This window comes from Bombina bombina, chromosome 3 (genome assembly GCF_027579735.1).
Source record: "Bombina bombina isolate aBomBom1 chromosome 3, aBomBom1.pri, whole genome shotgun sequence".
Classification (NCBI taxonomy): Eukaryota; Metazoa; Chordata; class Amphibia; order Anura; family Bombinatoridae; genus Bombina; species Bombina bombina.
The window spans coordinates 274843232-274858635 of NC_069501.1; the positions used below are offsets into that span (position 1 = coordinate 274843232).

A 15404-nucleotide genomic window follows, 5' to 3' on the forward strand; every position below is an offset into this window, starting at 1 on the left:
TTGTGGGCTATGGCGGTTTAGGGGTTAATAATTTAGTTATTACCTGCGGTGTGGGTTTGATGGCGTATATGGGGTTAATAGACTTTATTAGTTATTGTGGTGGGGGATTGCAGTTGACAGGTAGATAGACATTGCGCATGCGTTAGGTGTTAGTTTATTTTTGCAGGCATTTTCGGGAGTTACGGTGCTCCCATACTCAGAGCAAGGCTTGCTACGGCTGCCTTTTATGGCGAGGTAAAAATGGAGTAAGATTTCTTACTGGATACTGATTTACGACGCGGCCCCATGTTAGCTTATGGGAGTAAATATTGCGGGCGACGGGTGAAATATACGTGTGTAACTTCTATGTTACGTCATATATGAGATACCAAAAAAGACTGCATATGTAATGGAGGCCATGGTGTAAACTATGCAAAACTTAATTTATAGATTAATAATTGCAGAGAACATGTCTAACTCATAATTGCTAATAATCACATATTTTACAGAGGCTACATGTACACAATGGAATGCTGAAGACAAGGAAATGTATCTAATAGCACTTAGTATGCAAAACTATACAAAGCATTAAACAGATTGATTTAAATGTCATTTATTGTAAAAATCACTACAGTTACCATTCACATCTGAGTAACTTCTGTAACGAGCAATAAAAATCACTTGGAAAGAAAGCTAATGCCTTAAGGATGATAAATGCATAACTAGAATATTACTAACACAGGGGTCGACCAAAATCCTTTAGAAAAACTTACTTCATTTTTCAAAAGAAAATCACTATTTAGATCTATGGGGATTTATGTAGATAAATAATTTGACACATTTTTCTAAAGAAATGTGATCAACCCACATTTGCATGCAGCAAAAAAATTACATTTCTGTTGCAAAATGCTAATAATGATGGGGAACAATATTCTGGCCCTAACCTCCCCTTGTCAGCTGTCTGTAGGTCAATGTAGTATATTTATAGCTGATACTTATACTTAAAACTGTTACACACTGACAAACACACACTAATTCACAAATATGCACTCACACACACTCACTCAAATACACACACTAATTCACAGATATACACTCACTCACATACACACACTAATTCACAAATATACACACACACACAGACACACTCGCACACACACTCACTCAGATATACACACTCATTCACTCATATACAGTACATAAACACACACACACAGACACACTCATATATGCACTTACACACACTCACTCAGATACACACATTAATTCACACATATACACATACATGCACACTCACACACACTCATTCACACATATACACACACTCACTCAGATATACACACTCATATATACATAGACACATAAACACTTTTATTCACACATAGACACGCACATCCTTTGCAATGATTTAGTATATGAGGTGTTTCAAACATATTTATGCAACCTTTTCCCAAATAAAAAAATGTCAACCAAAATGCTTACACTGTACTCTAAAATGTATATGCACAATGTTTAATAATAACATATCTCTTTCAGATACAATCTTTATTAGATATTGTACATTTATCTGAAGATTTTGCTTTAAATGGAACTATCCACAAAATATGATTATCAAGAAAAGCAAATGGCACAACGTGCTTTATAAAAAAAGATGCGTGAGCACTGCACTTCCAATTAACATTTTCACTCTGTAGATCTTATGTGTATGTTCCTAGTAAGAGAAATCTTCAGGCTCTAGAATAAAAAGAAAAAAAAACACACAATTATTTCAGAAGACAAATAAAGAACATAGAATATCTTGCTTATATTTTAAACACAAACTGGACCTGTAACAAGCCTGAGTCATAAACATTTAGCTGCAAGAGGCATTTTAGTGGAATAGTAATATACTGGCTATTTCCAGTCCCCCTTTAGCATGTGACAGCCCATCAGCCAATCCCAAATGCATATACATATATTCTGTGAATTCTTGCACATGCTCAGTAGGAACTGGTAACTCCAAAAATGTAATTGCACGTTTTGTTAATGGAAGTAAATTGGAAAGTTGTTTTAAACTTGCCTGCTCTATTTGAATCATAAAAGTTTAATTTGAGCTGAGTGTCCCTTTAAAGTCAATGGGGATTTTTGTAGAGAAATCATTTGATACAATTTTCTAAAAGATTGTGATCAAACCCTATTGGCTAGATTGCAAGTGGCACACTATTGTTTGTGCAAGGTAAGCAATATCGAGACCACTTTAACTTGCACGTGTATTACAAGTTGAAAGTAAGCATTTGCTTTTTTTTTTTTTGCGCTAGTCGTTTTAGTCCTTTCAAAATGGCTAAGTGTTAAAAAAAAGTGCACCAAACATGAATACATTAAAATAAACTGTTACACTCATATATACACTATCTGATAAAAATTATATTTTTTTTATAAGGGTCTAAATTTATATGGGTTATGACAATGTATTTGAATGGTAAGGGCTAGAATACATATACAGTAAGTCTAAACATGTGTATGAATGTATGCATATATATGTATGCTGTATGTATATACGTATAAATACAGTATATATATATATATGTGTGAATATATTTTATATATATATATATATATATATATATATATATATATATATATATATGGGTATTTATATATTTATATATGTATATACATACATATATACACAGATAAACACATATATACACAAACATATATATATATATATATATATATATATATATATATATATATATATATATATATAAAAATAATAAAAGCATTTTCTTCGGGTTTAGCTATTTAGGTCATTTACTCAATTTATACATGCAACCTAAATGTAATTTTATATTATTCTTATACTTTTACATACATAGTAGCTTCCGAAAGTTAATAGAGTTCTGTAATCAGACAGTTATTGTTTTAAATAAGTAAGGACTAGAATTAGCATTTTAGAACACAAAAACAAAACCAAACACACGAGCAGAGAAAATTGGGATTTACTGGCAATTAAAACAGTAATTTTTAGTAATTTCAGGATCTGTACCCGTATAACATTATTGCAATGCACATTCATAATATATTTGGCAACCTTTTACTGTAAAATACATTTTAAAATATTGAATGTTGCACTTTCTATCAGGGAGGCTAGGGTTAATACTGTTATCCACAGTTCTGGGAAATAGTGTGAAATAGTGGTTCTCTCCCCCTTAGATTGTCTCGTTTGGCATTTGCTCTCTTAAAGGGATATGCAATCCAAAATGTTCCCTTTGTGATTCAGACAGAGCATACCATTTTAAAAAAGTTTCCAATTTTCTTCCATTATTAAATTAGCTTGTTCCTGTGATATTCTTTGTTGAAGAGATTCCTAGGTAGGCATCTGAGGGACTACATGACAGGAAATAGTGCTGCCATCTAGTGGTCTTGCAAATGGATAATATTCATGCAAAACGTTTAGTGCTCCAGAAATGGAGTACCTGCTTTTCAACAAAAGATACCAAGAGAAACAAAGAAAAAATGATAATAAAAGTAAATTTGAAAGCTATTTTAAATTGCCCGCTCTATCTGAATCATCAAAAAAATGTGTTTCATATCCTTTAAAGGCAGATTATCAATTTTGCATCAACAATGATGATTGATAAATCATTATTTGCAATATAAGTGGGCATACAATAGTTTAGGTGTGAAATTTATTGTATATAAAAATATATATGGATATTTAGCTATTAGATCGAAATTAGAAAGAAATATATGTATGTTTGTTTAAATTCCCCTTTTAAATGCATACGAAACCCACTTTTTTTATTTCATGATTCAGATAGAGCATGCAGTTTTAAGCAACTTTCTAATTTACTCCTATTATCAATTTGTCTTCATTCTCATGCTATCTTTATTTGAAAAGCAGGAATTTTAAGCTTAGGAGCCAGCCCATTTTTGGTTAAGCACCTGGGTAACACTGGCTGATTGGTGGCTAAATGTAGCCACAACTAAGCAAGTGCTATTCAGGGTGCTGAACCTAAAATGGGCCGGCTCTTCAGCTTTCCATTACTGCTTTTCAAATAAAGATAGCAAGAGAACAAATAAAAATTGAAAATAGGAGTAAATTAGAAAGTTGATTAAACTTGCATGCTCTTTCTGAATCATGAAAAAAAAAATGTGGGTTTAGTATCCCTTTAATAACTTATTGTTAATGAACTAAACGGAATCAGTGCTAAACCATCTTACAGGAATAGGAGAGGGCAGGGCTACCCCAATGTGGTCTGTTGTTTGTAATCGGTTGGCTAATACAGTTTCTGATTGGCTGTCCCACCTAACAACTATTTTCTCCAGCTTTGGGCAGTTATGGGGTAAGTATTCCTGTAACCATGGGGTTGGAAAACACAAAATACACAGCACATACAAATATACACACAGAATTATCAACTAAATTATAAAATAACTACTATATGAAAGCAAATTACTGAGATTATTTCCTTACTAATGCCTTACTTACCTGCTCCATTTTCCCTTCTTCTCCAGGGTCTCAAGTCCAGAGCAGGGATCCGGGAGCATCTTACAAAATCTGCAGGGTAGCTGTTACCCATAAACACATTTACAGGGACTTCAGTAATCCTGGTGTTCTCACAGACGACACGAGCCAAAGTTACCCGTTCTATTGATCTCCTCTGAGCTGCATTAAATACTGAAGTTTGCTCATAATAAAATCTGTCCAAAATAAAAATATAAGAATGTTAGAAAATGTTTATAATCATATATACAGTACCTGTAAGTATTTTATATTCACATACACACACATATATACACATACACACATATACTCACACATATATACATAAATAAAAATATACACACCCACACACACACACACAAATACATGTGCGCACACATACATTAAAGACGCCTACACAAACACATGCACACATACATGCACATATGCACACACACAGATGCACACATACAAACACAAACATAAACACAGACATGCGCACAAACAGATGCACATACACACACACACAACAAGAACACATGCACATACAAAGGCATGTGCACACACATACACAAGAGGGAGTTGGTGCACAGCTTTGCAAACACCCCTAACAAACATTACAGCACTAAGAAAAATGTTCCACAGCAAACTGATTGCTTTCTGTGCAGAGCTTTTTTATTCACAGTTGATTTTCATTTACCACAAGTTTAGCAGCCTCTAGTGGTGATTAGAAAAAACGCAGTTCCTTAAACAGGCTGCCCTGAAATATGATTCTGCTTGGCTCCCCAACAAGACATTTCTGCTGTCTATCTATCCTTTACTAATCTAGACCCTGCTGGATTATGTATTTTTTTTTTTTGGGGGGGGGACAGATCCTTGTGGGATCAAAGTCTTTTCACAGCCTCAAAACAATGGAATCCTGTCGGACTGATTTCTATTTACATAAACTTACATAGATGTGGTTTGGATAGCCACGTAAATAAATAGTGCAAAGCTTCTGATGGTGACATCAGTGCTAACACAGGTACAGATTGATAAGAATAATTCTACGTGATGTTCTCAGGGAATACCTAGCAATTTGCGCACATGGGCATGCAATGAATGAAAGTGTGCATACTGTCTATATAGCCCTAAAAATGCTAAAGCAACTAAATACCAATACAGGATCATGAGGCAGGTGGAGGTGCTCATTATATAGGTAATTATGCAAAAGTATTTTTAGTTCAGATGTTTCTTGTAATCAAGTGAAAGTGTTTGAAATATTATATAGCCTACTTTGTAATGACTTATATGATACAACCAGTTGTATTCTAGGCTCCTCTATTAGAGAGTACATTCATAGAGGTTTTTATCTTATGTAGAAAATGCAAAGGATTTGTTATATTTTATGGTGAAAACATTGCATCCGTCCCAAACTGCCAGGAATAATTGAAAAGCTATAATCCACCTCTTGATTTAATAGAATGCTTTGGGCCAGATTACAAGTATAGCTCTAAATATCACTTTTGTGAAAGCAATATTTTTGCTTTACTGAGTAATACCAATGTATGCTAATGTGCGCTGGTTTTGCAAGTTAACAGCAATGCAAATTTGAGTTTGCGTTCGCATTGCTGGGAAGCATTGCGCTCACTAGAACACGTTTCCAAAGACAACGAAGGGGGTAAGTTGTGCAGCGATGGCAGCAAATTGTAAATATATATGTATATGATTACTAAAAAGTGCCGTTACATAGAGGTCTATTGGAACTGTGTGTTCCCAGTAAATATATATGTATATGCAGAGGGTTAACTAGAAACCACAGGGCCCAGGTGCAATAATCTAAGACATGCATAAATACACACATAGTCACATACATACATACACACACACACACACACACACAAACACCAATGGGTAAAACAGAAACACTAACCCCTGTAGTCAGAGACACTAGTGAAGCATCATGTCACACTCACATCATATCAGTGCAGGCAGGTCAACGTTTTTAATTTAAATTTTTTTTTTTTTTTTGGAAGATGGGCCCCCACTCTTGGGGGCCCAATCGCAATTGCGACCTCTGCACCCCCAGTAATTTCGCCCCTGTGTATATGATTACTGAAAAGTGACGTTACATAGAGGTCTTTTAGAACTGTGTGTTCCCAGTAAATATATATGTATATGATTATTTACATATATATTTATGTGTTAATATGTGTATATATACATATTAACACATAAATATATATGTATATAAGCATATAAATATATATTTACTGGGAACACACAGTTCCAATAGACTGCTATGTGAGGGCACTTTTCAGTACCCCACACCCACCAACTTTACCCCCAAAATGCTGTCTAGTGCAGTTATTTTATAAAAAAATAAAAATGAAACAATTTTTATTTTTTAATAAAATACACTACACTATATTTAGGGCACAATTATAAAATTAACCAGAGATCTGATCTCTGGTTAATTTTATAAGCGCTAATTGTTATCGCGAGCTTGTGGTAGCAATAAACAGCCACTTGTAATTTGCCTGGTTGTGCGTGCGCAATAAATTAGCGCTCCACTTGTAATATAGCCCTTTATATTTTAAAAAAAATATCTGGGAACTGCTTTTTATCATAGAACAGTTTAACTTACCGATCCCCATCACGTGCTCTACGGAGCTGGTTCCCAATCAGACAAGAAAGCAGCTCACCAATTCTGCCTCCTGGCACCAGAGGCTCAGCGACACCTCCCATCCAGATGTCAATATTTGCAGGTGTCCCATACAGATTCATGAATTTTTGAGCCAACTCTCTATTTCGTAGCACTGCTGCCAGCTCTTCTAAATTCCGAGGCTGAGAGAGACCACAAAACCTCCTCCATGCATTGTACCCTAGGAGAACGAAACATGATCAGCAGTTATAGGCCAATTCCCCATGCTACAGTAGCTTATCTTGTGCTAAAATTGCCAGTTAAAATGTCCCAACCACTGGTGTCACATATATGTGTGTGTGTATATATATATATAGCAAGAGAGAAGGATTTAGTAATCATGGAGATAAGATTTCTGGATATGCACAGTGATTATTTATTGGGGAGAACATTAGTCAGTACACTATGTATAGTGTAAGTGTCATAATATTTAGAAAAATGTGTAATTTCCAATAAATCTTGTATATCAGTGCTATTATGTGTATCAACATTGTCACAAAAAATCTAACCCCCCCCACAAAATAGATAAAGTAGACAACATACTATGTGGCCCTGTGAAAAGACTTCTTGCTCAACTATACTATACTATTATTATAGCAATGTCGCATAAAGCCTGTTTCCTCTGAGCTATCAGTGTCAGTAAATAAAAAATGAAAGCGCACCATGCAATTCAATTTTCTATAGCAAAGCTCCTGAGCAACACCCTAACTATGTACTTAACAAAATGAAACCCTAAACTTATTTTTTTATAATATGTTATTTAATCCTCTCTCAGAAGAATTAAAGGGAACTTTTGTATCTGATAATGTGAGAGAAAAAACATCTTCTTTAACCCCTTAATGACCACAGCACTTTTCCATTTTCTGTCCGTTTGGGACCAAGGCTATTTTTACATTTCTGCGGTGTTTGTGTTTAGCTGTAATTTTCCCCTTACTCATTTAATGTACCCACACATATTATATACCGTTTTTCTCGCCATTAAATGGACTTTCAAAATACACCATTATTTTCATCATATCTTATAATTTACTATAAAAAATTTTATAAAATATGAGGAAAAAATTGAAAAAAACACACTTTTTCTAACTTTGACCCCCAAAATCTGTTATACATCTACAACCACCAAACAAAAACCATGCTAAATAGTTTCTAAATTTTGTCCTGAGTTTAGAAACACCCAATGTTTACATGTTCTTTGCTTTTTTTGCAAGTTATAGGGCCATAAATACAAGTAGCACTTTGCTATTTCCAAACCACTTTTTTTCAAAATTAGCGCTAGTTACGTTGGGACACTGATATCTTTCAGGAATACCTGAATATCCATTGACATGTATATATTTTTTTTTAGAAGACATCCCAAAGTATTGATCTAGGCCCATTTTGGTATATTTCATGCCACCATTTCACCGCCAAATGCGATCAAATAAAAAAAATTGTTCACTTTTTCACAATTTTTTTCACAAACTTTAGGTTTCTCACTGAAATTATTTACAAAAAACTTATGCAATTATAGCATACATGGTTGTAAATGCTTCTTTGGGATCCCCTTTGTTCATAAATAGCAGACATATATGGCTTTGGTTTTGCTTTTTACTAATTAGAAGGCTGCTAAATGAGACTGCGCACCACACGTGTATTATGCCCAGCAGTGAAGGGGTTAATTAGGGAGCATGTAGGGAGCTTCTAGGGTTAATTTTAGCTTCAGTGTAGTGTAGTAGACAACCCCAAGTATTGATCTAGGCCCATTTTCGTATATTTCATGCCACCATTTCACCGCCAAATACAATCAAATTAAAAAAAAACGCTAAATTTTTCACAATTTTAGGTTTCTCACTGAAATTATTTACAAACAGCATGTGCAATTATGGCACAAATAGTTGTAAATGCTTCTCTTGGATCCCCTTTGTTCAGAAATAGCAGACATATATGACTTTGGCGTTGCTTTTTGGTAATTAGAAGGCCGCTAAGTGCTGCTGCGCATCACACATGTATTATGGCTAGCAGTTAAGGGGTTAATTAGGTAGTTTGTAGGGAGCTTGCGGGGTTAATTTTAGCTTTAGTGTAGAGATCAGCCTCCCACCTGACACATCAGACCCCCTGATATCTCCCAAACAGCTCCCTTCCCTCCCCCACCCCACAATTGTCCCCGCCATCTTAAGTACTGGCAGAAAGTCTGCCAGTACTAAAATAAAAGTTTTTAAAAAAAAAAAAAAAAAATACATCTTTAGCATATTTACATATGCTACTTTGTAGGATCCCCCTTAGCCCCCAACCTCCCTGATCCCCCCCCCAAAACAGCTCTCTAACCCCCCCTGCCTTATTGGGGGCCATCTTGGGTACTGGCAGCTGTCTGCCAGTACCCAGTTAACAATATTTTTTTATCTTTTTTATTTAATTTTTTAACAGTTTTCTGTAGTGTAGCTATCCCCAAGACCAACCCCTACCCCCACCCCCTCCCAGATCCCTTAGATTACTTTTTGGGGGCATTTATTCCCCCTCTTCCTCCCACTTATTACATAATTATTTCTGTAGTGTAAGCGGTTCCCACCCGCTCCCTCCCGTGCACGCGCCCGCCCGCCGATCCCCCGTGCACGCGCGCGTGTCTGTGCGCGCCCCTGACTCTCCCGCCCCCGATCCCGCCCCCCTCTGTGACTCTGAATCCATCGATGGCCGCCCACCCGCCTCCCACTGCAGCTCCCACCCACCAACGATTGCGGCCATCGATGTCCGGTGTAGAGAGGGCCACAGAGTGGCTCTCTCTGCACCGGAGGGGTACAGATTGTTATTGCAGGATGCCTCGATATTGAGGCATCCTGCAATAACCGGAAAGCAGCTGGAAGCGATGAGGATCGCTTCCAGCTGCTTTCCAAACCGAGGACGTACGCCATACGTCCTCAGGCGTTAACTGCCTTTTTTCTGAGGACGTATGGCGTACGTCCTCGGTCATTAAGGGGTTAAATTTATGTAACCCAGTTGCGTGCCAGGGTCTGTTGCCTGGACCAGCCCATTTGCCAGCATTATTATTTATACATGATGCAGGGCCATGCCTGTCCTGCCTCTCACTTTCTTGCTATGTCTATGAACAAGGTCAAGGCCGGTCCCGCCCTGCCCAGGTGCCTGTAATTTTGAGTCTACCCAGCAGTAGCAGATCTACTCAACATAGGGTTGCCACCTCGGCCATGTTTTCCTTGACACTTATGAGCTACACATGCTGCAGGGTATGCAGGGAGGAACATGAATGGTGCTGTCCAGTGTTACTATTCTTGTAATGTCCAGTAGTGCAATTCATGTTCCCCTCTGCACACCCTGCAGCATGTGTAACTCATAAGTGTCCAGGAAAATATGGCCGAGGTGGCAACCCTAACTCAACAGAGGGCCCTGGTGCAAAGCTTTGTTCTGGGGCCTCCCAAAGGTATCTCAGTTAGGGTTGCCACCTCAGCTATATTTTCCTGTACACTTATGAGTTACACATGCTTCAGGGTGTGCAGGGTGGAATATGATTAGAGCTGTCCAGAAACACAATGCATTTTACTTTCTGCACACCCTGCAGCATGTGTAACTCATAAATGTCCAGGAAAACATGGCCGAGGTGACAACACTAATCTCAGTAGTAAGCAATAGTAATAATATACATGCTGCTTTTTTATCATTTGAGGATAGATAGATAGATAAAAAGATAGATAGATAGATAGATAGATAGATAGAAAGAAAGATAGATAGATAGATAGACCTGCGACCAACACTAATAAAATGCTCCTCTGCATTAAGATTTTGCATATTCTGCATATTCCTATATAAAGATTGGCTGCTATGGGCCCCCAGCACTTAAGCCCTGGGGCCACTGCACCTGCTACACCAGTGGTAGCTTTGCCCCTGCTACATAGGCTGATAAGCTACAAGTGGTTGTTCTTTGTTGAAGGAGCAGCAGTTCACTACTGGGATCTAGAATCAGGTGAGCTAATGACAAGAGGCATATATGTGAAGCCACCAATCAGTAGCTAGCTCCCAGCAGTGCATTGCTACTACTAAGCCTTCCTAAGCATGCTCTTCAACAAAGGATACAAAAAGAACAAAGTACAATAGAAAATAGAAGCAATGTGGTTTAAAATCGCATGCTCTATCCTATAAGTTTAAAGGGACATAATACTCATATGCTAAATCACTTGAAACTGATGCAGTATAACTGTAAAAAGCTGACAGGAAAATATCACCTGAGCATCTCTATGTAAAAAAGGAAGATATTTTACCTCACAATCTCCTCAGCTCAGTAGAGTTAGTTCTGTGTAAAAATTTATACTCAGCTGCTCCCAGCTGCAGGTAAAAAAATAAAAAAAATTAAGAAATGAACAGCAGCCAATCAGCATCAGCAGTGCTGAGGTCATGAACTCTTACTGTGATCTCATGAGATTTGACTTAACTCTCATGAGATTTCATAGTAAGCTTCCTTTACCTGATTGGTTAAATAATATGAGAGTTCACGACGCTCATCCCTTCAGTTGTCCTGGGACAGACACACTAATATGCTGCTTAGAAATCCTTTACAATGGGAGGTGGCTACTGAGGATTTTTTGAGGTAAAATATCTTTCTTTTTTACATAGAGATGTTCAGGAGATATTTTCTAGTCAGCTTTTTACAGCTATGCTGCATCACTTTCAAGTGTTTAAAAATTTGGGTATTATGGCCCTTTAAGTTTTTACTTTACTGTCCCTTTGAGCTTCAATAGCATTCATTTTTTACTATATAATAACAACCAATATACAAGAAAGGTGCACAACTAAGACTGTTTGTTAGCATACACAAAGAACATTGTCTTAGCAGGGCCCAAAAAATAATATAAATCATAATAATGATCATATATTGGTCTACAATAAAGTGTTATATATTTTACTTTACTTTTTCATTGTATTAAAGGGGCACTTGAGTCAAAAATGTTCTTTCATTATTCAGCATAAAATTAAACAAAAAAAATGTTCCAATTTACTTATATTATCAAATGGTGAATTTATCACAAAAAATTATACTGCTCATCTAGAATAGTAAGTGGTTTTGCAATACCTTTTTATTTTATTATGAAATTTGTGGAATACATAATTCTAATGTATTTAATGATCCTTCAAGGTACCCTAAATTTGTATTTACAAGAAGGATATTTTGTCTGACAAAAATACCCTAAAGTTTATAATTACTTTTCCTCTTGCTTTACTATTAAAGGGACACTGTATACTAAATTTTTATTTGCATAAATGTTTTGTAGATGATCCATCTATATAGCCAATCTGGGAGTGTTTTTTTTAATAATGTATAGTTTTGCTTATTTTTTTTATAACATTGTGCTGATTTTCAGACTCCTAAGCAAGCCCCAAAGTATCAGATGTAGACCCAAGTCTATCGACTCCTACTTGCTCATGTTTGTGTAATGGGTCTTTTCATATGCAGGGGAGGGAGGTCTGATCTTCCTGCTTTCACAACCCCTTTCACTGGGTGTCCCAGCCTAACCAGTGCAAAACTGGGAGCTTCTAAGGTTTTATACTTGATTTTTAGGTTATCATCTGTGCATATTCTTTTTTTATAGTAGTGTCTATTACATGCATGCAGTTATATGAAAATTGGTGTATACTGTCCCTTTAAATATATCAGTTCCACTACTGCAAGTTGATGCCAGCTAATGACTAATACCAAAAAAATATATCACAGCTATAGGACATTTAATTGCTTATTTGAACAATCAGGATCCCGTCTTTCAAATGAGTGTTCTTGCCATATAATTTATATAGCTACACATGAGAAGCAGTGCAGGGGGATAGCTCTATTCAGTGTATTGTAAATCCCTTGCAAGTTTCACTACACACAAATGTGCTGTATCAACTGGCGTCTGTAAAATCTTTGTATTTTCTTATAGATCTAGAGATATCTGATACCTGGTATGGCATGTTCTCGACCACGTTGCATGTTGATGGCTGGCAGATCAAGGCCAAGGCGTTTAAAAAGCTTGAAAAGACGCTCCCTGAGCTCATCAACCACAATCTGGTTTTGGCGATTCAGTTTAGCTCGGGTTGCCATAAGGCCGCGGAGAAGTGGATCAATTCCTCCTGTTAAAAAGTAGGAGACACAAGATAATATAACTTGTGTAAAAGAAACTGAGATGACTATGCAATTTAAATTAAGGGATGTGGTTAAATGAAATATATCCAGCCAAGACTTATAACTATAGAATCATCATAAGATTTTTCATTACAATGTTAGAGGAAGGTTAGAATGATAACGCACTTTTCCTATAAAGAGACAGTAAACAACTTGTAATTACAATAGTTTTCTGCAGTATTTCAAGAGATTAACATATTAATCGAGTCTGAACTTTATTAGAATAGATTAACACCTTATTTGCTGCAATTATTTTGTTGTTTGTCTTTAGCAGAAAAGATAAAAAACTGAAAATTAAGGAGAGATATGTGGCACGGTTAGACTTGTGAAGTCTACCATGTGTTCTATCAGTTTTTAGGATTGGAAAATCCACAATGTTCAGACTTAAAATACAGAAAACAGAAGCAAAATAAATAATGAAAGTACATTGCAAAGTTATTTTACAATCTGTTTACTGTCCCTATAACTACTATGACATAAAACAAAAAGCGTAGAATAAGTGACCACCTGGAAGTAAAATGATAATATATTAAATCCATTTGAAAGAGATTCACATATGAAGAGACTGTACCTTCTCGGACCACCCTCCAACTGTTAAAGAAGGTCATGTGCAGTGGCACCATGGATTCTGGTTGCAAAGGTCTATAGCCGTCTGCTAGCCGGAAGATGAATGGCCGTATAAGTGTATGACCCATGCGGAAGACAACAGTAAAGACATTGGCTACTCTTGGATCTACAGACTCATTGTAGCCTCTGTATGGAGGAATGACCTGATTCAGCTTTGAGCCCAGCAAAAGGGGCAGCCAATCTTTGTAGGTTATTTTCTGCCAAAGCAAATAAGAATAGATTAAATGAAGAAAGAAGCAAAGTTAGCCAATAGAATTTGTGAAGAGAAAATCACACAGTACCTGTAAGATCCCCCCTACGATTTTCCTAGCTTCTTGGTACAGAGTTTCACCTGACCAGCGAGGGTTTAATCTGCGCAGTTCTGTAGCAATACGATTGTGTTCTCGCACAAAAATGGTGTGAAAAGCTGTGAGACCAGGTTGTTCACTGACACGAGGGTCTCCTGTAACCAATGCAAGCATAATTAAAAAAAAAAAAAAAGTAAACCTTCTAACAACTAAAAAAGCCAGCAATTTTGGCCTCTAGTGAATATTCAGGTTATAATATGAAAACATGTTTTTTTAATATGAAAATTTAAACATATAGAAAAGTATTCAAAAGTTATAAAAGCAAATTGGATTAGATGTCATGTCTATTAATTATTCCGCAACTGAAAGATAACATTGCATTTACCTTAAAGGAGTATGGAAGTCAAAATTAAATTGCTCAAGACATGTTCACACTCATATGCCTACCTGAGTATGTTGTAATGGACAATAACAAAGTTTTAATAAAGTATACCATGAGAAAATAATGTGATAATAAAAGGGAATTAGAAACCATTTAAGAACTACACACTCTGAGGCCTCCATTTATTAACCCCCAGACTGATATCTCCACCCGTGTCTTCCCAGCATCACTGCTAGCTGGCAGCAATATGCTGCCCTCATTTATCATTGAACAAGCCATTGCTTGTGCAATGCTGCCGCTTGCTCATGCGCTGCCAATTGCATGAGAGCAGAGGCTGTCAATCACCCCAGTTGGAGAAGTCCGGGGGGATTGAGAAACGCCACTTTAGTGTTAGCGTAGTAGGTTAAGAAGCAGCTCCAAAGCTGCATTCACAGCTTCTTAAATGGGGCCTCAAAAACTTTAATTTTTAATTCCATGTCAGTTTATGTTAGTTACTAATTCCTTTTTAAGGGATTTTCCAAAAGGGAAGCAAAAACACACAAATAATAATTTTATTTTTAATTGTCTATATTTTATAAAACTTATTTACTTCCAAAACAGATTGTCAACAGCTCCTCCATTCCTCATGCTGACAAATCAGTTACATTTCATAAAAAAAAAAGTTTTTTCATTGTAGTGAATGATGGGTAGAACAATGTTTGCAGTGACATTTATATTAAGAAAAAAAATGATGGACTGAGGACATCAGCTCACTAACTTTCAAAACAAACCTACTGTGTAATATTTAATGCATGTTCCTCTAATATACAAGTTGTGCATTTTCTTTTTAGTCTTTC

At 36.3% G+C, this 15404-nt stretch overlaps 1 protein-coding gene across 1 annotated transcript in view; it reads right to left on the minus strand.

Annotated features, from left to right (window-relative positions):
* Positions 1–576: 576 nt before the first annotated feature.
* Positions 577–15404, minus strand: part of LOC128653168 (eosinophil peroxidase) — a 37945-nt gene continuing 23117 nt past the window's right edge. The window contains exons 8-13 of the mRNA XM_053706296.1: positions 14181–14341; positions 13844–14096; positions 13050–13220; positions 7074–7311; positions 4454–4665; positions 577–1713 (exon numbers count right to left, since the gene is read on the minus strand). Of these exons, the coding sequence (XP_053562271.1) occupies positions 1691–1713; positions 4454–4665; positions 7074–7311; positions 13050–13220; positions 13844–14096; positions 14181–14341 (1058 nt within the window). The 3' untranslated portion in view covers positions 577–1690. The remainder of the gene's footprint in view (positions 1714–4453; positions 4666–7073; positions 7312–13049; positions 13221–13843; positions 14097–14180; positions 14342–15404) is intronic.